A 21,247-nucleotide genomic window follows, 5' to 3' on the forward strand; every position below is an offset into this window, starting at 1 on the left:
ATATCCATATTCATAGCAGCATTATGCACAACTACAGAAGGGAAAGCAACCCATTTCGTTGGCAGAAACAGATAACAAATTTGGTCTAGCTATACAATGGAATATTATTTGGCCTTTAAAAAGAAGGAAATTCTGACAACATATATGACAACATGATTGAACCTAGAGGACAAGATGCTAATGGAAATATGTCAATATCAAAAATGAAACTATTGTATGACTCCACCAATATGAGGTACCTAGAATAGTCAAATTTATAGAGACAGGAAGTAAAATGGTGGCTACTATGGACTCTGGAGTGGGGGAAACTGCAGAGATGTTGTTTAAGGGGTACACAGTTCCAGTTTTTCAAGATGAAGAGTTCTGGAGCCTGGTTGTACAACAATATGACTGTAATTAACACTAATAAACTGTACACTTTAAAATGGTTAACATGGCAAATCTTATGTTAGGGGTGTTTCACCACAATTTAACATTGTTAAAAAGCAAATTTTATGAAGAAAACACAGCAGTCATAAACCTGTGTGCAACAATCTAGCAGCTATTTGTTTAAAGTAAAAACTATTAAAAATTCCAAAAGCAAATTGAGCAAAATTCAGTTAAATGAGGATATAAGACATCATTTTCAGAATTGGGCACATTGAGCTTTCTTTAATAAAAAAAAATTGAAAATACACACCTTTGGGCTTATATATGAAACATCTGTGTGTGTGTGTGTGTGTGTGTGTGTGCACGCATGTGCTAAGTCGCTTCCCTTGTGTCCGACTCTGTGTAACCCCATGGACTATAGCCTGCCAGGCTCCTCTGTCCACGGGATTCTTCAAGCAAGAATACTGGAGTGAGTTGCTGTGGCCTCCTCCAAGGGATCTTCCCTCCCATGGATGGAACATTTACAAATGTTGATGATAGACTGTCTGACATCGTAGCCACTAACTTCACTTGACTACTGAGCACTTGAAATGTGGATAGTCCAAAGTGATATGTGATGTATGTATAAAAGACATTAATTTTGAGAGGTTACTATGAAATTTTTTAACGTAAAATCTCTCACTAATAACTTTATTTAAAGAATGTGTCTAAGATGGCAGACTGGGAAGACCTTGAACTCACTTCCTTCCATAGAAACACCAATATTACAATTAATAGAGAAAAAATTGATGGGAAAGACCTGAAGGCTAGCAAAGGTCTTCTACAACAAAATATATAAACAGGAAACCACAACCTGATGTGTGGGAGTGGTGGAGGCAAGTATAATCAAGACCAATACAGCTGGGCAGATCATCCACATATAGAGGATAATTACAATTGCTGAGGCTCTCCCTAAGGAGTGCAGCCTATGAACCCACACTGAACCGCCCAGCTTGGGGTCCAGAACCAGGAAGAAGAGCTCCCAGAACACTGGGCTTGGAAGGCCAGTGGGGCTTACTTTTACTTTCAGGAGAGCCAAGGAACTACAGGATATACTTTCAAAGGGTGAACACAAAATCTCACATACTCTAAGACCCAGGGAATAAACAATATTCTGAAAGGAGCCTGGATCAGACCCACATAATGATTAGAAGAGCATCCCAGAGAGGCAGAAGGCAAATAGAGATCATCCTGGGGATATAGATACTGACAGTAGCCTTTTGGGGGAGCTACATTTTACCGCAAAACACTGCCCTGGCAAGTGCCACTTTTGAATCGTACCTATGGCATATCAGCCTTAGGACCCAGCCCCACCCATCAGCCTGTCAACATCAGTACTGTGTTGCCTCAAGTACAGGAGATAGTTGAGTGGAGACACAAACTGATTCACTAACAGGATGACTGTCTTAGGACTTGCTGAGATCCCAGCTACCTGGCACATGGACTCATCCACCAGGAGTCCCAGGACCTGGCCCTGTCCTCCAGGGGGCCCAGAAAGTGGAATCACCTTCTACTGCACTCGCACCAGCCCAGGGAACTCTGGGCCACAGTCCACCCTCCAGCACGCTGACACCAGGTCCAGCCCCTAGACCTTATAGCAAGACACTCCGGGACCCAGTAACCAGTGGGTCACCATTAGATATTTATACATATATATAATATATATATAGACAGATACGGCCACAACATAGGAGCGCCTAAATACAAAAAGCAAGTATTAACAGATACAAAAAGAGAAGTTGACAGCAAACAACCATATTAGTGTACTTTAAAATTCCACATACATTAATAAACACATCATTCAGATAGAAAATCAATAAGGGAACACTGGCCTTCAACAGCACATTAGATCACTTAGATTTAATAGGTATACCTAGACCATTCCATCCAAAAGCAGCAGTATGTATGCACATTCTTTTCAAGGTAACATGGAATGTCCTCCAGGATAGATCACATGTAAGGTCACAAAACAAGTCTCAGGAAATTTAAGAAGACTGAGATCATATCAAGCAAATTTTCCAACCATGATGTTATGAAACCAAAACTCAACTACAAAGAAAAAATTGCAAAAACACAAACACATGGAGGCTAACCAATGTACAACAAACAACCAATGGGTCACTGAAGAAATTTAAAAGGAAATTAAAAATACCTGGAGACAAGTGAAAACGAAAACTCAATAATCCAAAATATATGGGAAACAACAAAAGCAGTTCTAAGAAGGAGGTTTACAGCAATACAAGTGTACATCCAGAAATAAGAAAAATCTCAAATAAATAACCTAATCTTATACCAAAAGTAATTAAAAGAATATATGAAATCCAAGACAGTATACAGAAAAAAATACAGATCAGAGCTGAAATATAAAAGCTAAATGAAATTAAGAACTATTTCTTTGAAAAAATAAAGAAAATTGATACACCTTCATCCAGATTCATCAGGAGAAAAAGAGAGACAGTCAAAGTAAATCAAATCAGAAATGAGAAATAGAAGGCAAAACAAACACCACAAAAATGTAAAGGATCAAAAGATCTTATTGTGAACAATGATAAACCAAAAAATGAACAAGTAGAAGACATGGACAGATTCCTTGAAATGCACAATCTCCCAAGGCTGAACCAGGAAGAAATAGAAAATAGCAACAGTCTAATTATTGTAATAGAGTTCAATTAGTATAAACAGATTCAACAAAAAAATGAAAAAAACAAAAACATTAAGAGACCAAAAGTTGTGAAAGTTAATATAAATTCACTGCAAGTGACATAGGTGGGCAAAATCATGATTAACTCGGTGGATTAAGAAACAACTGCCCCCAAGAGTCCTATTTCAATTAAACCCAAATATTCAGAGTTAACATAAGAAGACTCTGAATCTGTGAGGAAAGCAGTAATTCCCATAATGGAAACTTGGGGTAGGGTGGACTGGGCTGGGGTAAGTTTGAGGATGTGGTCAGAATGCGTCCTAGTTCTGAGCATCACTGTCGCCACCGTCACTGTGCTCTTAGGCTCAGTTTTCCCCCCTCTCCAGCTCCCACCACTAACCTTTGATGATCCCAGTGTCCCAAATTGAAGATCTACATGACATGCAATCCACACTGTATGACACCACATTTTTCTCCAGACACCAACACTTAGTCAGAAGACTTCCGGTCAGCACAGCTCCATCTCGGAAAAGCTAGGTCTATCATTCCTTTTCTGATCACAGAAAGCCTAACGTCTCTGTCCAGCATTGGCTCACTTCCACTTGATTTATTTGACCTCCCTGAAACTTCTGTTTCCTTCAGATGTCAGGTCTCCTGTGATCACACCTCAATCCCTTCCAAGACAAAACCTCTAAGAATTATCAGGTTAATAAATGCAGTTGACCAGCTCTCTCATCCTTCAGTTGAACAGCTCAATGAGAAATCCCTGATGGATGGATTCACAGCTCAAGTTCTCTGCTTCTACTCATCTGGATAAAATTTCACACAGTTATAACAGTACCTTTACAAAGAACAATCATGGTTGATTGTCACCATTTCTTTTTTTGTTTGTTTTTTGTTTTTTATTATTTATTTATTTATTATTGGAGGCTAATTATTTTACAATATTATATTGGTTTGTTTTGCCATACATTGACATGAATCCACCCCGAGTGTACATGAGTTCCCCCTCCTGAACCCCTCTCCCACCTGCCTTCTCCCTTTATCCTCCCTCTGGGTCATCCCCGCACACCAGCCCTGAGCATCCTGTAACATGCGTCGACCCTGAACTGGTGATTCGTTTCACATATGACAACATACCTGTTTCAATGCCATTCTCCCAAACCATCCCACCCTCACCTTCTCCCACAGAGTCCCAAAGACCGTTCTATACATCTGTGTCTCTTTTGCTGTCTCATATACAGGGTTATCATTTGCATCTTTCTATATTCCATATATATGCATTAGTATACTGTATTGGTGTTTTTCTTTCTGGCTTACTTCACTCTGTATAATAGGCTCCAGTTTTATCCACCTCATTAGAACTGATTCAAATGCATTGTTTTTAATGGCTGAGTAACACTCCATTGTGTATATATACCACAGCTTTCTTATCCATTCGTCTGCAGATGGACATGATCCTCTACACAGAAAACCCTAAAGACTCTACCAGAAAACTACTAGAGCTAATCAATGATTACAGTAAAGTGGCAGGATATAAAATCAACACACAGAAGTCCCTTGCATTCCTATACACTAATAATGAGAAAATAGAAAGAGAAATTAAGGAAACTATTCCATTCACTGTTGCAATGAAAAGAATTAAATACTTAGGAATATATCTACCTAAGGAAACAAAAGACTTGTACATAGAAAACTATAAAACACTAGTGAAAGTAATCAAAGAGGACACTAATAGATGGAGAAATATACCGTGTTCATGGATTGGAAGAATAAATATTGTAAAAATGAGTATACCACCCAAAGTAATTTATACATTCAGTGCAATCCCTATCAAGCTACCAAGGATATTTTTCACAGAACTAGAACAAATAATCTCACAATTTGTATGGAAATACAAAAAACCTCGAATAGCTAAAGCAATCTTGAGGAAGAAGAATGGAACTGGGGGAATTAACCTGCCGGACTTCAGGCTCTACTACAAAGCCACAGTCATCAAGACAGTATGGTACTGGCATAAAGACAGAAATATAGATCAATGGAACAAAATAGAAAGCCCAGAGATAAATCCACGCACCTATGGACACCTTATCTTTGACAAAGGAGGCAAGAATATAAAATGGACAAAAGACAGTCTCTTTAACAAGTGGTGCTGGGAAAACTGGTCAGCCACTTGTAAAAGAATGAAACTAGAACACTTCCTAACACCGTACTCCAAAATAAACTCAAAATGGGTTAGAGAGCTAAATGTAAGACCAGAAACTATAAAACTCCTGGAGGAGAACGTAGGCGAAACACTGTCACCATTTCTCACCAAGCTATTACTGCCATTACCTCTGCCTCTCATTCCTCTCAAAGACTATTGCAAACTTTTACTACACTACTGGAGGCACGTTAACAACTTATCTCACCAAAGACTGCTAGAAGGAGATTGAAAGGCAGAAATCTTTAGAAAGATCAGTAGATAAGAAAGAACCTGGAAGTAAGTTGTTTTTAAAAAATATATTTCACTTGCAAATTCCCTTGTGGTCCAGTGGTTTGGATTCCAAGTGTTCACTGCCAAGGGCTTGAGTTCAATCCCTAGTGGGTGAACTAGAATCCCACAAGATGTGTGGCAAGGCATAAAAATTTTTTAAATTTTTTCATTAAAAATAATATATTCCACTTGAAACACTCATTGATTGAATGAAAGCAGCAATACCGACCTGAGATAACGGCTTCCTGTGGGCACAGTTGATGCCCCCAATGAACACCATGTTGGGCATGATTGGTCGCGGGTAGTCCATCACAAAGTCTCCTCTGAACAGCCACACAGATGCAGAGCCAAAAATCTCCCCCAGCGACACGTCTCTCTGAAGAAGCTCAGAGGCCATACGTGCATAAGGAGTGAAAGAAAAATGGCAAAGGTACTTCAGGCTCAGAGGGTAGAGCATGTTCTTGACCCTCTGGAAGAATGTCATGTGGTCTGAATTCAGCGTTAATAGCTTAGGAACATATGAGAAAGGGTTTGGGCACGCTGTGCCCTCAATATCTAAGTCACAGGGAAGGAAACGCAAGAAAAACACAGCAGGAATGGACAGGTACTTAGCCAGCACTGCCCCGCAGGGGTAAACAGGGTCCGTTAAAACCACATCAAAGGCACTGGCATTCAGGTCTCTGATCAGGTCCTCGTTATACAATAGTGCCTCACAAGACCTTGCAAAGACCACAGATGCATTTTTTGTAGCTTCAATAGTTTTCCAAAACAGTGTTAGAAAATGTATTCTTTCAAAAAACAGATCAAATTGGCCCATCATGAAGTAATCAAAATCATCCTGGGTGTACGGAATGGCGTAGGTCTTCTTGATGAAAAAGTCCTCTGCCTTGACGCGCACATTGACCTCCGGAGCAACGACCACAGCTTGGTGACCTCTGGCGTGGAGCTCCCGCACGGCCTCCCGCATGCTGAGCCAGTGGCTGCCCTCCATGGGGACCACCAGCACCTTCCCAGCCTCGGCCCATCGCCCAATGTACAGACAGAGCAGGAGTCCAGCCAGCACCTTCCACCGAAGCTGCAGTCCCAGGGCCATCTCCGCACAAACCAGAAGCAACTGACACTTTGGTCGGGCTGTGCTGCCTATATTTGTTCCCTTATCTTTATTTTATCATCAAGTCACTTAAGCAAATGGTGTGTCATTCGAAGGTGGTGTGCCCTCTATACATTAATCATTATAAGTCTATGCCTTTGTTTCATCACCTCTGATTTCACCTTGTGAGAAAGATCCCTCCCTCTTATCTTGGAAAAACTTCTATGACTCTGCTGCTTGCTCTGGGGAGCATTCTAGTTCACTCGCTCACTCTTCATCCAAGACCCAAAGCAGGGCTCTGTCAGCAGAATCCCTTGGTCACCTCCGACCTCTCTGCCAATCAAGTTCTGTTGGGCTGGACTGAACTCTAAGCGGTTACCTGCGCCCCACCCCCTGCCCAGATTCTCTGCTGATTTTGACCTTATCTGAGAACTCTTTAAACTCTTTTACCCCAATTCACTGGTGAATTTGGAGCACATCCAGGGAAATACATAATATTCCTAAGACAGCTTTCTCTCAGTAGGGAGGGAACACTGGCTGTCCAGTTTCCTCCTGGTCCACCCTGGGACACCTCCGACAATGTTCGCGGGAGAGTCTTGATTGGAGCAGGTGTCAAATATAGAAACATCTGCAGCAGAATGGCTGTTGGGCAATTCTGTATCTATTTCATGGAATAAGAGCTGCTATAATCTAAAGTATCAGTGGGCAAGATGACCCTTAGCAATGACACACTGAGGTCAGAGAGGGCCAGCCCCCAATGTCAGCCCACCCTAGGACAGGGGTGAGCACTCTCCTGGTCTCAGAGGAGGTTCTCTGAATTTCTCTTATGATGCTGACAGTGTCCATCTTCCACTACTCCATTCAGGAACTGGAGTGTACAGTAATCTGGACCCCTAGTACACCGTATAGTCTGCGTTCAGATTTTCCTCCAAGGCCATTTACAGACCCAAGTCCTGATAAGGACAGATTCTTCAGAACTGAGGGGTTCCTGAATCTGTGGGACCCTTCTGAGGTGGGGCCTGTGCAACAGATTGTGTCTCAGGCCCATGAGGTAACCCTACTACAGAGACTGATGCCCACGTGTGCTCAGCAGGACACGACAGCTCCGTGTCCCATCCACCCTGGGGATGATAGGGGCGGGCTCCCTGAGCTGCCCAGTGCTCTCTCTCACTGAGCACCCTCTTGTGCATCCACCAGTTCAGTTCAGTTCAGTTGCTCAGTCGTGTCCGACTCTTTGTGACCCCATGGACTGCAGCACGCCAGGCCTCCCTGACCATCACCAACTCCCAGAGTTTACCCAAACCATGTCCATTGAGTCGGTGATGCCATCCAGCCATCTCATTGTCTGTCATCCCCTTCTCTTCCTGCCTTCAATCTTTCCCAGCGTCAGGGTCTTTTCAAATGAGTCACCTCTTTGCATCAGACGGCCAAAGTATTGGAGTTTCATCTTCAGCATCAGTCCTTCCAATGAATATTCAGGACTGATTTTCTTTAGGATTGGAGAAGGCTATGGCAACCCACTCCAGTACCCTTGCCTGGAAAATTCCATGGACTGAGGAGCCTGGTGGTCTACAGCCCATGAGGTCGCTAAGAGTCGGACACAACTGAGCAACTTCAGTTTCACTTTCACTTTCTTTAGGATTGACTGGTTTGATCACCTTGCATTCCAAGGGACTCTCAAGAGTCTTCTCCAACACCACAGTTGAGAAGCATCAATTCTTCAGTGCTCAGCCTTCTTTATGATACAACTCTCCCATCCATACATGACTACTCCAAATACCATAGCTTTGACTAGACGGACTTTGTTGGCAAAATAATCTCTCTACTTTTCAATATGCTGTCTAGGTTGATCATAGCTTTTCTTCCAAGAAGCAAGTGTCTTTTAATTGTATGGCTGCAATCACCATCTGCAGTGATTTTGGAGCCCAAAAAATTAAAGTCTCTCACTGTTTCCATTGTTTCCCCATCTATTTGTCATGAAGTGATGGGGCCAGATGCCATGATTTTAGTTTTTTGAATGTTGAGTTTTAAGCCAATTTTTTCACTCTGCTCTTTCACTTAATCAAGAGGCTCTTCAGTTCCTCTTTGTTTTCTGTCATAAGGGTGGTATCATTTGCATATCTGAGGTTATTGATATTTCTCTCCACAATCTTGATTCTAGCTTGTGCTTCATCCAGCCCGGCATTTTTCATGATATACTATACACCTAAGTTAAATAAGTTAAATGAGCAAAGTGACAATATACAGCCTTGACATACTCCTTTCTCTGTTTGGAACCAATCAATTGCTCCATGTCCAGTTCTAACTGTTGATTCTTGACCTGCATACAGATTTCTCAGGAGGCAGGTCAGGTGTTCTGGTATTCCCATCTCTTGAAGAATTTTCCATAATTTGTTGTGATTCACACAGTCAAAGTCTTTGGCGTAGTCAATAAAGCAGAAATAGATGCTTTTTTGGAACTCTCTTATTCTTTCAGTGATCCAGCAGATGTTGGCAATTTGATCTCTGGTTCCTCTGCTTTTTCTAAAACCAGCTTGAACATCTGGAAGTTCTCAGTTCATGTACTATTGAAGCCTTGCTTGCAGAATTTTGAGCATTACTTTGCTAGCATGTGAGCTGAGTGCAACTGTGTGGTAGTGTGAACATTCTTTGGCATTGCCTTTCTTTGGGATTGGAATGAAAACTGACCTTTTCCAGTCCTGTGGCCACTGCTGAGTTTTCCAAATTTGCTGGCATATTGAGTGCAGCGCTTTCACAGCATCATCTTTTAGGATTTGAAATAGCTCAGCTGGGAATCATCACCTCCTCTAGCTTTGTTCGCAGTGATGCTTCCTAAGGCCCACTGACTTCGCATTCCAGGATGTCTGGCTCTAGGGAGTGATCACACCGTCGTGATTATCTGGGTGATTAAGATCTTTTTTGTACAGTTCTTCTGTGTATTCTTGCCACCTTTTCTTAATATCTTCTGCTTCTGTTAGGTCTATACCATTTCTGTCCTTTATCGAGCCCATCTTTATGTGAAATGTTCCCTTGGTATCTCTAATTTTCTTGAAGAGATCTCTAGTTTTTCCCATTCTATTCTTTTCCTCTATTTCTTTGCATTGATCACTGGGGAAGGCTTTCTTGTCTCCCCTTGCTATTCTTTGAAGCTCAGCATTCAGATGGATATATCTTTCTTTTTCTCCTTTTCCTTTTGCGTCTCTTCTTTTCTCAGTCCATGGAATTCCCCAGGCCAGAAAACTGGAGTAGGTAGCCTTTCCCTTCTCCAGGGGATCTTCCCAACCTTGGCATCAAACCCAGGTCTCCCACATTGCAGGCAGATTCTTTAGCAGCTGAGCCACCAGAAAAGCCCAATCAAGCTCTGTACACCCTCGTATTTTTCTCCAGACATCAACTCCTGTTCAGAAGACTTCTGGTCAGCACAGCTCCATCTCGGAAAAGCTGGATCTATTATTCCTTTCTCTAATCATAGAAACCCAACTTCTCTGTCCAGCATTATCTTGTTTCCACTTAATTTATTTGACCTCTCTGAAACTTGTTTCCTCTCAGTGTTTGGTTTCTTGTGATCACAACTCAATCCCTTCCAAGACAAAACCACTAGGAATTATCAGGTCAATAAATATATTTTGCCAGTTCTCTCATCCTTCATTTGATTACCTCAGTGTAAAATCCCTGATGGATGGATTCACAGCTCAAGTTCTCCGCTCCTACTAAGCCAAAGAAAGTTGCACAACAGTTATAACAGTACCTTTACAAGGGATAATCATGGTTGAATCACACTATTTCTTGTCAACCTGTTATTGAACATAATCTTTGCCTCTCATTCCTCTCAAAGTGAAAGGAAAGTGAAATTTGCTCAGTTATGTCCAACTATTTGCACCCCATGGACTGTCGCCTGTCAGGACTGTAGCTTGTAGCCTGCCATGGACATCTCCAGGCCAGAATACTGAAGTGGGTAGCCGTTCCCTTCTCCAGAGGGTATTCCCAACCCAGGGGTCAAACCCAGGTCTCCCATATTGAAGGCAGATTCTTTACCATCTGATCCACCAGGGAAGCCCCAGAATACTACAGTGGGTAGTCTATCCCTTCTTCATCGGATCTTCCAGACCCAGGAATCAAACTGGAGTCTCCTGCATTGCAGGCGAATTCTTTATCAACTGAACTAACAGGGAAACCCTCTCAAAGACCATCACAAACTTTTACTACACTACTGGAGACATTTTAACAACTTATGTCACCAAAGACTGCTAGAAGGAATTTGAAAGTTAGACTCTTTAGAAAGATCAGTAGATAGGAAAGAAGCTGGAAGTAAGTTGTTTTCTAAAAATATATTTCACTTGGGAATTTCCTGGTTGTCCAGTGGTTAGGACTCCAAGCATAGTAAACACCAAGGGCTTGGGTTAAATCTATGGTGGGTGAACTAGGATCCCATAAGATGTGAAGCATGGCATAAAATTTTCTTTACTTTTTTCATTGAAAACAATGTGTTCCTCTTGGAACACTGATTGAATAAAAGCAGCAGTACAAACCTGAGATAATGGTTTCCTGTTGGCACAGTTGAAACCCCCAATGAACACCATGTTGGGCATGATTGGCCGTGGATACTCCATCACAAAATCTCCTCTGAACAGCCACAGGGATGCAGAGCCAAGAATCTCCCGCAGTGACACGTCTCTCTGAAGAAGCTCAGAGGCCATACGTGCATAAGGAGTGAAAGAAAAATGGCAAAGGTACTTCAGGCTCAGAGGGTAGAGCATGTTCTTGACCCTCTGGAAGAATGTCATGTGGTCTGAATTCCTTGTTAACAGCTTAGGAACATATGAGAAAGGGTTTGGGCACGCTGTGCCCTCAATATCTAAGTCACAGGGAAGGAAACGCAAGAAAAACACAGCAGGAATGGACAGGTACTTAGCCAGCACTGCCCCGCAGGGGTAAACAGGGTCTGTTAAAATCACATCAAAGGCACTGGTGTTCAGGTCTCTGATCAGGTCCTTGTTATACAACAGTGCCTCACAAGACTTTTCAAAGAGCAAAGACAGATTTTTCGTAGCTGTCATAGTTTTCCAAAACAGTGTTAAAAAATGTACTCTTTCAAAAAACATATTAAAACTGCCCATCAGGAAGTAATCAAAATCATCCTGGGTGTACGGAATGGCATAGGTTTTCATGGTGAAAAAGTCGTCTCTCTTGATGTGCACATTGACCTCCGGAGAGAGGACCACTGCTTGGTGACCTCTGCCGTGGAGCTCCCGCACAGCCTCCCGCATGCTGAGCCAGTGGCTGCCCTCCATGGGGATCACCAGCACCTTCCCCGCCTCGGCCCATCGCCCAATGCACAGACAGAGCAGGAGTCCAGCCAGCACCTGCCGTGGAAGCTGCAGTCCCAGGGCCATCTCCGCACAAACCAGAAGAAACTGACTTTCTGATCAGGCTTTGCCTCCTATATTTGTTTCGTTTATCTTATGATCAAGTCACTTGAGCAAAATGGCATGTCATTGGAAGACGGTGCGCCCTCCGAACATTAATCATTACAAGAAAAATCTATGCCCATGTTTCATCACCTCTGGTTTCACCCAAAGAAAGATCCCTCCCCCTTATCTTGGAAAAACTCCTCTGACCTGCCGCTCCCAGTGGGGAGCATTGTAGTTCACTCTTTCGTTCTTCATCCAAGACCCAAAGCAAGGCTGTGTCAGCAGAATCCTGTGGTCCCCTCCCACCTCTCTGCTATCCGTGTTCTCTGGGTCTGGACTGAACTCTGAAGAGTCAGCTCTGCTCCAGTCCCCACCCAGAACCTCTGCTTCATGTGACCTTATCTGAGAACTCTTTAAACTCTTTCTCCCTATTCATGGGTGAACTCAGAGCACCTCCAGGAGATATTAATACATGATATTGCTAGGACAGCTTTCTCTTAGCGGGTAGAGGACACTCACTGTCCATTTTTTCCTGTTCAACACCGGAACACCTCTTGCAATGTTCAGGGAAGTCTATCGGGGCAGCTGTCAGACATCCAGATATCTGGAGGGATCCTTGAGGAAGAGAGCCAAAGTGTTGGTTAATTGTGTCTGCACTTTATGGAATTAGAATTGCTGTTATCTGAAGTGTGAGTGATTAGACTGGTTGCTCCTGTGACTGTGGTTTCAGTCTGTCTGCCCTCTGATGCCCTCTCTCAGTGCCTGCCGTCTTCCTGGGGATCATCTTAACTTGGATGTGGGGTGTCTCTTCACGGCTGCTCCAACAAAGTGCAGCCGCTGCTCCTTACCTTGGAGGAGAGGATGATCTCCACTCGAGATTATCTCCAATCTCACCACATAGACCACAGCTTTGTCTGACTCAATGAAACTAAGCCATGCCATGTGGGGCCACCCAAGATGGACGGGTCATGGTGGAGAGTTCTGACAAAATGTGGCCCACTGGAGAAGGGAATGGCAAACCACTTCAGTATTCTTGCCTTGAGAACCACATGAGCAGTATGAAAAGGCGAAAAGATAGGACACTGAAAGATGAACTCCCCAGGTCGGTAGGTGCGAAATATGCTACTAGAGATCAGTGGAGAAATAACTCCAGAAAGATTGAAGAAATGGAGCCAAAGCAAAAACAACACCCAGTTGTGGATGTGACTGGTGATAGAAGCAAGGTCCGGTGCTGTAAAGAGCAATATTGCATAGGAACCTGAAATGTTAGGTCCATGAATCAAGGCAAACTGGAAGTGGTCAAACAGGAGATGGCAAGAGTGAACATTGACATTCTAGGAATCAGTGAACTAAAATGGACTAGAATGGGTGAATTTAACTCAGATGACCATTATATCTACTATATGGGCAGGAATCCCTTAGAAGAGATGGAGTATCCATCATAGTCAATAAAAGAGTCCGAAATGCAGTACTTGGATGCAATCTCAAAAACGACAGAATGATCTCTTGTTCATTTCCAAGGCAAACCATGCAATATCACGGTAATCCAAGTCTATGCCCTGAGCAATAATGCCGAAGAAGGTGAAGTTGAACAGTTCTGTGAAGACCTATAAGACCTTCTAGGACTAACACCCCAGAAAGATGTTCTTTTCATTATAGGGGACTGGAAGGCAAAAGTAGGAAGTCAAGAAACACCTGGAGTAACAGGCAAATTTGGCCTTGGAGCACGGAATGAAGCAGGGCAAAGGCTAATAGAGTTTTGTCAAGAGAACGCACTGGTCATAGCAAACACCCTCTTCCAACCACACAAGAGAAGACTGTGCACACGGACATCACCAGATGGCCAACACTGAAATCAGATTGATCATATTCTTTGCAACCAAAGATGGAGAAGCTCTATACAGTTAGCAAAAATAAGACCAGGAGCTGACTGTGGCTCAGATCATGAACTCCTTATTGCCAAATTCAGATTTAAATTGAAGAAAGTGGGGGAAACCACTAAACCATTCAGGTATGACCTAAATCAAATCCCTTATGATTATGCAGTGGAAGCAAGAAATAGATTTAAGGGACTAGATCTGACAGAGCGCCTGATGAACTATGGATGGAGGTTCGTGACATTGTACAGGAGACAGGGACCAAGACCATCCCCAAGAAAAAAAAAAATGCAGAAAAGCAAAATGGCTGTCTGAGGAGGCCTTACAAATAACTGTGAAAAGAAGAGAAGCGAAAAGCAAAGGAGAAAAGGAAAGATATAAGCATCTGAATGCAAAGTTCCAAAAAACAGCAAGGAAAGAAAAGAAAGCCTTCCTCAGTGATCAATGCAAAGAAATAGAGGAAAACAACAGAATAGGAAAGACTAGAGATCTCTTCAAGAAAATTAGAGATTCCAAGGGAACATTTCATGCAAAGATGGGCTCGATAAAGGACAGAAATGGTGTGGACCTAACAGAAGCAGAAGATATTAAGAAGAGATGGCAAGAATACACAGAAGAACTGTACAAAAAAGATCTTCACGCTCAAGATAATCATGATGGTGTGATCACTCACCTAGATCCAGACATCTTGGAATGTGAAGTCAAGTGGGCCTTAAGAAGCATCACTACGAACAAAGCTAGTGGAGGTGATGGAATTCCAGTGGAGCTATTTCAAATCCTAAAAGATGATGCTAGGAAAGTGCTGCACTCAATATGCCAGCAAATTTGGAAAACTCAGCAGTGGTCACAGGACTAGAAAAGGTCAGTCTTCATTCCAATCCCAAAGAAAGGCAATGCCAGAGAATGCTCAAACTACCACACAATTGCACTCATCTCACATGCTAGTAAAGTCATGCTCAAAATTCTCCAAGCCAGGCTTCAGCAATACCTGAACCGTGAACTTCCAGATATTCAAGCTGGTTTTAGAAAAGGCAGAGGAACCAGAGATCAAATTGCCAACATCCGCTGGATCATGGAAAACGCAAGAGAGTTCCAGAAAAACATCTATTTCTGCTTCATTGACTATGCCAAAGCCTTTGACTGTGTAGATCACAATAAACTGTGGAAAATTCTGAAAGAGATGGGAACACCAGAGTACCTGACCTGCCTCTTGAGAAACCTGTATGCAGGTCAGGAAGCAACAGTTAGAACTGGACATGGAACAACAGACTGGTTCCAAATAGGAAAAGGAGTACGTCAAGGTTGTATATTGTCACCCTGCTTATTTAACTTATATGCAGAGTACATCATGAGAAACACTGGGCTGGAAGAAGCACAAGCTGGAATCAAGATTGCCGGGAGAAATATCAATAACCTCAGATATGCAGATGACACCACCCTTATGGCAGAAAGTGAAGAGGAACTCAAAATCCTCTTGATGAAAGTGAAAGGGGAGAGTGAAAAAGTTGGCTTAAAACTCAACATTCAGAAAACAAAGATCATGGCATCTGGTCCCATCACTTCATGGGAAATAGATGGGGAAACAGTGGAAACAGTGTCAGACTTTATTTTGGGGGGCTCCAAAATCACTGCAGATTGTGATTGCAGCCATGAAATTAAAAGTCATTTACTCCTTGGAAGGAAAGTTATGACCAACCTAGATAGTATATTAAGAAGCAGAGACATTATTTTGCCAACAAAGCTCCGTCTAGTCAAGGCTTTGGTTTTTCCAGTGGTTATATATGGATGTGAGAGTTGGACTGTGAAGAAAGCTGATCGCTGAAGAATTGATGCTTTTAAACTGTGGTGTTGGAGAAGACTCTTGAGAGTCCCTTGGACTGCAAGGAGATCCAACCAGTCTATTCTAAAGGAGTTCAACCCTGGGTGTTCATTGGAAGGACTGATGCTGAAGCTGAAACTCCAATACCTTGGCCACCTGATGTGAAGAGTTGACTTACTGGAAAAAACTCTGATGCTGGGAGGGATTGGGGGCAGGAGGATGAGATGGTTGGATGGTGTCACCGACTCGAAGGACATGAGTTTGAGTGGACTCCGGGAGTTGGTGTTGGACAGGGAGGCCTGGCGTGCTGCGGTTCATGGGATCCCAAAGAGTCGGGCTGAGTGACTGAACTTAACTGAACTGAACTGATGGAGGGATACCATAATCTTAGTTTTCTGAATGCTGAGCACAGGAGCAGCAGCTGCGATGGTGAGGGAGCAGCGGAGAGGAGCTACCACGTGTCCAAGGTCAGGAGCAGCAGCTGCACTTTGCTGGAGCAGCCATGAAGAGATACCTCACATCCAAGGTAAGAGAAACCCAAGTAAGACGGTAGTCTCTGAGAGGGCATCAGAGGGCGGATAGACTGAAACCACAATCACAGACAACTAGCCAATCTGATCACATGGACCACAGCCTTGTCTGACTCAATGAAACTAAGCCATGCCGTGTGGGGCCACCCAAGATGGACGGGTCATGGTGGAGAGTTCTGACAAAATGTGGCCCACTGGAGAAGGGAATAGCAAACCACTTCAGTATTCTTGCCTTGAGAACCCCATGAGCAGTATGAAAAGGCAAAAAGATAGGACACTGAAAGATGAACTCCCCAGGTCGGTAGGTGCGAAATATGCTACTGGAGATCAGTGGAGAAATAACTCCAGAAAGAGTTAACAACGTTAACTCCTTTAATTTTGTGTCTATGTTAGATAATGGGTGATCACTAAATTTGTTTTAGTAAACGTTTCATGATCTAGGTAAGTCAAATCATTCTGCTGTCTACCGTAAGCTTCTCCAGGAAAGTGACAAGCAAAAGTGTGAATTGTACAGTCATGTCTGACTCTTTGAAACCCCATGGACTGTAGCCCACCAGGTTTCTTTGTGCATGGAATTCACCAGGCAAGAATACTAGAGTGGGTAGCCATTTCCTTCTTCAAGGGATTTTCCCACCCATGGATGGAACTCGGGTCTCCTGCACTGCAGGAGGAGTCTTTACCATTGTCAGCTATATCTCAATAAAACTGAAAGAAACAAAGACAAAGAAGTACCTGAAAATTTTTTGTACTGAGTATATGTTTAAAGGTTAGTATTTTTATATATTTGATTCAGTAAAATATATAATTAAAATTAATTTAAACCCTCTTTTTGCTTTTTATAAATATATCTACTAAAAAGCTTTCAGTTACATATGTGATTTGCATTAGATTTCTATTGGACTATTCTGTACTAGACTATAAAGAAACCTATTAATATTTTTTAAAGTAGTGACTCCACAAGAAACATTCTCTGATTATAATTCAAAATAATTGTGAAAGATAATAGAAAGATGGCTGCAACAAATGTTAACTCTATGGGAGTTAGGAAACAATCTTGTTTAAAAAAAATACTCACTGACTCAAAGAAGAAATCAAAAACATGTATTTAAGTTAAAAAAAAAAAAAAAGAAAATGAGAGCAGTTTATACCAAAATCTAAGGAACGGGGAGAATGTTTTATCTATGACCTTCAGTTCTTCATTATTAAGAAAACATAAAGGAACTTAATGCTTCCATAGGAAATTAGAGAAACAGCTATAAAGTAAAACAAAGGAAATGATGATATCATCAACAAAAATAATAAGCTGCAATTAATGTAACAGAAAACAAAAATAGTAAAAAGAATGAGAAAATCCAAAAGTTATTTCTTTGATGAAACCCATAAAATATTTCAACCCATGACTAACCTTAAGAAGGAGAAGGAACAAAAATATTACAAATTTTATCTTTCCTATTGTGAAAAAAATTTTCCATAAACTTTTAAAGGAGTCACATCTAAGGATAAACCATACCAAATAAATAAGACTGACAAAATCTCAAAGTAAAAAACAATTTAGTTGGAACAAAAATGGTAAGAGATCGCTTACCATGTATAACATTTGAGAATTTCAGGGTAAGTGATCTTTCATTTGGCAGAAACATATCTAAATGCCTCCAAATGACACAACTTTTCCTGCTGGGCATATTTTAAGTAATGATAATAGACAATATTTGTGTGCTCAAAGTGACAATATTAAGGTTGGAATGGTTAACTCTGGGCTTCCCTTGTGGCTCAGCTGGTAAAGAATCCACCTGCAATGCAAGATAGCTAGTTTCAATCCCTGTGTTGGGAAGATCCCCTGGAGAAGGGAAAGGCTACCCACTGTAGCATTCTGGCCTGGAGAATTCCACAGACTGTACAGCCCATGGGGTCATAAAGGGTCGGACACGACTGAGCGACTTTCACTTTCTTCATGGTTAACTCACCCAGTCAAGGCCATTCAGCTAGGAAAATGGGAGTGAAGGTTTGAACCAATGTAATTAATTCTAGAAAATACACTGATAGAGAAAAACTAAAAGGAACACCACCTCCTTACATTTCACTTTTCACAGATCTCACAGATATGTCATAATTGGACAAATGCATTGCATGAAGAGAAAATAAACTAGAATAAAACTTTGTAGTGTGAGCAATAAAGAAAACTGAAGTTAGAGTTGTGCAATAATAACTATGTTAATGAAAAGAGATGTAAAAATCAGAATCCAAAAACCATAAGAGGCCTAAAGTCATGGAAGTTAATATAAATTCAGTACGTGTGGCAGAAGAAGACAAAAAAGATGGTTGATTCAGTGGACAAGAAAACAAATCCTGCCCACAGGAGTCCTATTTCACTTACACTCACATATTCAGGATTAACATTTGAAGACTCTGAAACCATCGGGAGTGCAATAGTTCCCACCATGGAAACTTGGGGTGTGGTGACCTGGTCTAGGGGAGGTTTGCGAATGTGGTCACCCTCATAGCAAATCCTTCCTCTCTGAGACTCACTTCTCAGCATCAATGTCTAGACCTTCACTATATTCATAGGCTCAGTTTTAGCTCCTCTCCAGCCCCTACAACTAGCCTTTAATGACCTCCATGTCCCAACTTGATGACCTTTCTGTGTGGAATCCAACTCTGTACGGCCCTATATTTTACTCCAGACCCCAACTCCCGGCCAGAAGACATCTGATCAGCACAGCTCCAACTCTGAAGAAGCGTTCTCAGTTATTTCTCTCTGTAATCACAGAAAACCCAACTTCTCTCCCTGGCATTGTCTCACTTACAATTAATTTATTCCACTTCTCTAAAACTTCTGATTTTTCCGTGTTTAGGTCTGTGACCACACCTCAGTCCCCTCCAAGATAAAACTACTCTGAATTATCAGGGTAACAATGCAATCTGCCAGATCTTCCTTCCTGCTATTGAACACCCTCAACCAAAAACCCCTGATGGGTGAATTCATGGTTCATGTTTTCTGCTCTCCCTCAACTGGAGAAAGCTGAACAACCTTTACAACAGTTCCATTACAAAAGGACAATCATGGTTGAATCACACATGGCTTGTCAATCCTATTACAGACGCTCAGCCCTACCTCTCATTCCTCTCAAAGACCATCACAAACCTTTACTACACTACTGGTACACGTTAACAAATTTACCTCACCAAAGGTGAGGATCTGGGAGGAGAATGAGACGTAGAAATCTTTAGATAGATCAGTATATAATGAAGCACAGTGAATTAAAGTTTTTTATAAAAAAAAAATATGTTCCACTTGGAACATTGGAAAAAAACCAACATACAGACCTGAGATAACGGCTTCCTGTTGCCACAGTTGATACCCCCAATGAACACCATGTTGGGCATGATGGGCCGCGGGTAGTCCATCACAAAGTCTCCTCTGAACAGCCACACGGATCCAGACGCAAGAATCTCCACCAGTGACACCTCTCTCTGAAGAAGCTCAGAGGCCATACGTGCATAAGGAGTGAAAGCAACCTGGCAAATGTACTTCAGGCTCAGAGGGTAGAGCATGTTCTTGACCCTCTGGAAGAATGTCATGCGGTCTGAATTCCTTGTTAACAACCTGGGGACATATGAGAATGGGTTTGGGCACGCTGTGCCCTCAACATCTAAGCCACACAGAACAGATCGCAAAAAAAACACAGCAGGAATGGACAGGTACTTAGCCAGCACTGCCCCGCAGGGGTTAAAAGGATCTGTTAAAACCACATCAAAGGAACTGGCATTCAGGTCTCTGATCAGATCCTTGTTATACAATAGTGCCTCACAAGACCTTTCATACAGCAAAGACACATTTTTCAAAGTTGCCATAGTTTCCCAAAACATTGTTAAAAAATGCACTTTTTGGAAAAACACATGAATATGGGTCCTCATGATGGACTCAAACTCATCCTGCGTGTAGGGAACGGCGTAGACTTTCACGGTAAAAAAGTCCTCTGCCTTGATGTGCAGGTTCACCTCCGGAAAGAGGACCACTGCGCGGTGACCTCTGGCGTGGAGCTCCCGCACGGCCTCCCGCATGCTGAGCCAGTGGCTGCCCTCCATGGGGACCACCAGCACCTTCCCAGCCTCGGTCCATCGCCCGACACACAGACAGAGTAGGAGTCCAGCCAGCACCTGCCGTGGAAGCTGCAGTCCCAGGGCCATCTCTGCACAAACCAGAAGCTACTGACTTTCTGCTCAGCCTGAGCTGCCTGTATTTGTTTCCTTACATTGTCATCAAGTCACTTGAGAACAGTAGCATGTCATTGGAGGGCAATGTGCCCTGTTTACATTAATCCTTACAGAATAAGTCCATGCCTGAGTTTCATCACTTCTGCGTTCACCCAGGGAAGACACTCCCCTTTCCTGGGAAGAACTAAGACTTGCTGCTCTGTTTGGGGAGCATTCTAGTTCACTCTCTTGTCCATCCAAGACCCAAAGCAAGACTGTACCTGTCCATTCCCTTGGGCTCCACCTACATCTCTGCTAAACATGTTCTCTGGGGCTGGACTGAACTCTGAGGAGTCACCTCTGCCCCAGTCCCCACCCAGAACCTCTGCTGCATGTGACCTTATCTGAGAACTCTTCAAACTATTTCTCCCCAACATGAGTGAACACATATCACATCCAGGGAAATATATAACATCATGAGAACAGCTTTCTCTCAGCAGGGAGGGGATGGTGGCTCTCTGGTTTGTTCCTGTTCCACACTGGACACCTCGTGCACTGCTCAGGAGAGAGTCTGTCTGAGCAGCTGACCAATATGGAAACATCTGCAAGGATCCTTGAGAACAACAGCAAAAGGGCTGCTTGAGAATTCTTTATCTGCCTCATGGAATAGAAGTTCCTATCATTTAAATAATCAATGGACAAGGCAGCTCTTTGTAATGACAGTGGGGTTCAGAGGACACCAGGCTCCAGCGCCTGCTTCACTTTGGACAGGAAGAACCGTCCCCATGCCTCCATGCAGGC

General features: G+C 42.6%; 2 protein-coding genes and 2 pseudogenes across 2 annotated transcripts in view; all 4 read right to left on the reverse strand.

The window, feature by feature from the left end:
* Positions 1-21,247, reverse strand: part of LOC129540619 (UDP-glucuronosyltransferase 1A1-like) — a 134,296-nt gene that overhangs the window by 62,079 nt on the left and 50,970 nt on the right. The gene's annotated exons all lie outside the window — the stretch shown is intronic.
* Positions 5,667-6,998, reverse strand: LOC129540620 (UDP-glucuronosyltransferase 1A3 pseudogene; annotated as a pseudogene).
* LOC148777966 (UDP-glucuronosyltransferase 1A3-like) lies at positions 7,587-13,202 on the reverse strand. The gene is made up of 2 exons (XM_088836003.1): positions 11,145-13,202; positions 7,587-7,634 (listed from the first exon to the last, which is right to left on the reverse strand). Exons 1-2 carry the CDS (start codon positions 12,006-12,008, stop codon positions 7,587-7,589), a joined length of 912 nt encoding a protein of 303 aa, XP_088692129.1. The 5' UTR covers positions 12,009-13,202.
* LOC129540621 (UDP-glucuronosyltransferase 1A3 pseudogene) lies at positions 17,936-20,838 on the reverse strand (annotated as a pseudogene).

This window comes from Moschus berezovskii, chromosome 4, assembly GCF_049115385.1.
Source record: "Moschus berezovskii isolate FMDL1 chromosome 4, NW_MosBer_1.0, whole genome shotgun sequence".
Taxonomy (NCBI): domain Eukaryota; kingdom Metazoa; phylum Chordata; class Mammalia; order Artiodactyla; family Moschidae; genus Moschus; species Moschus berezovskii.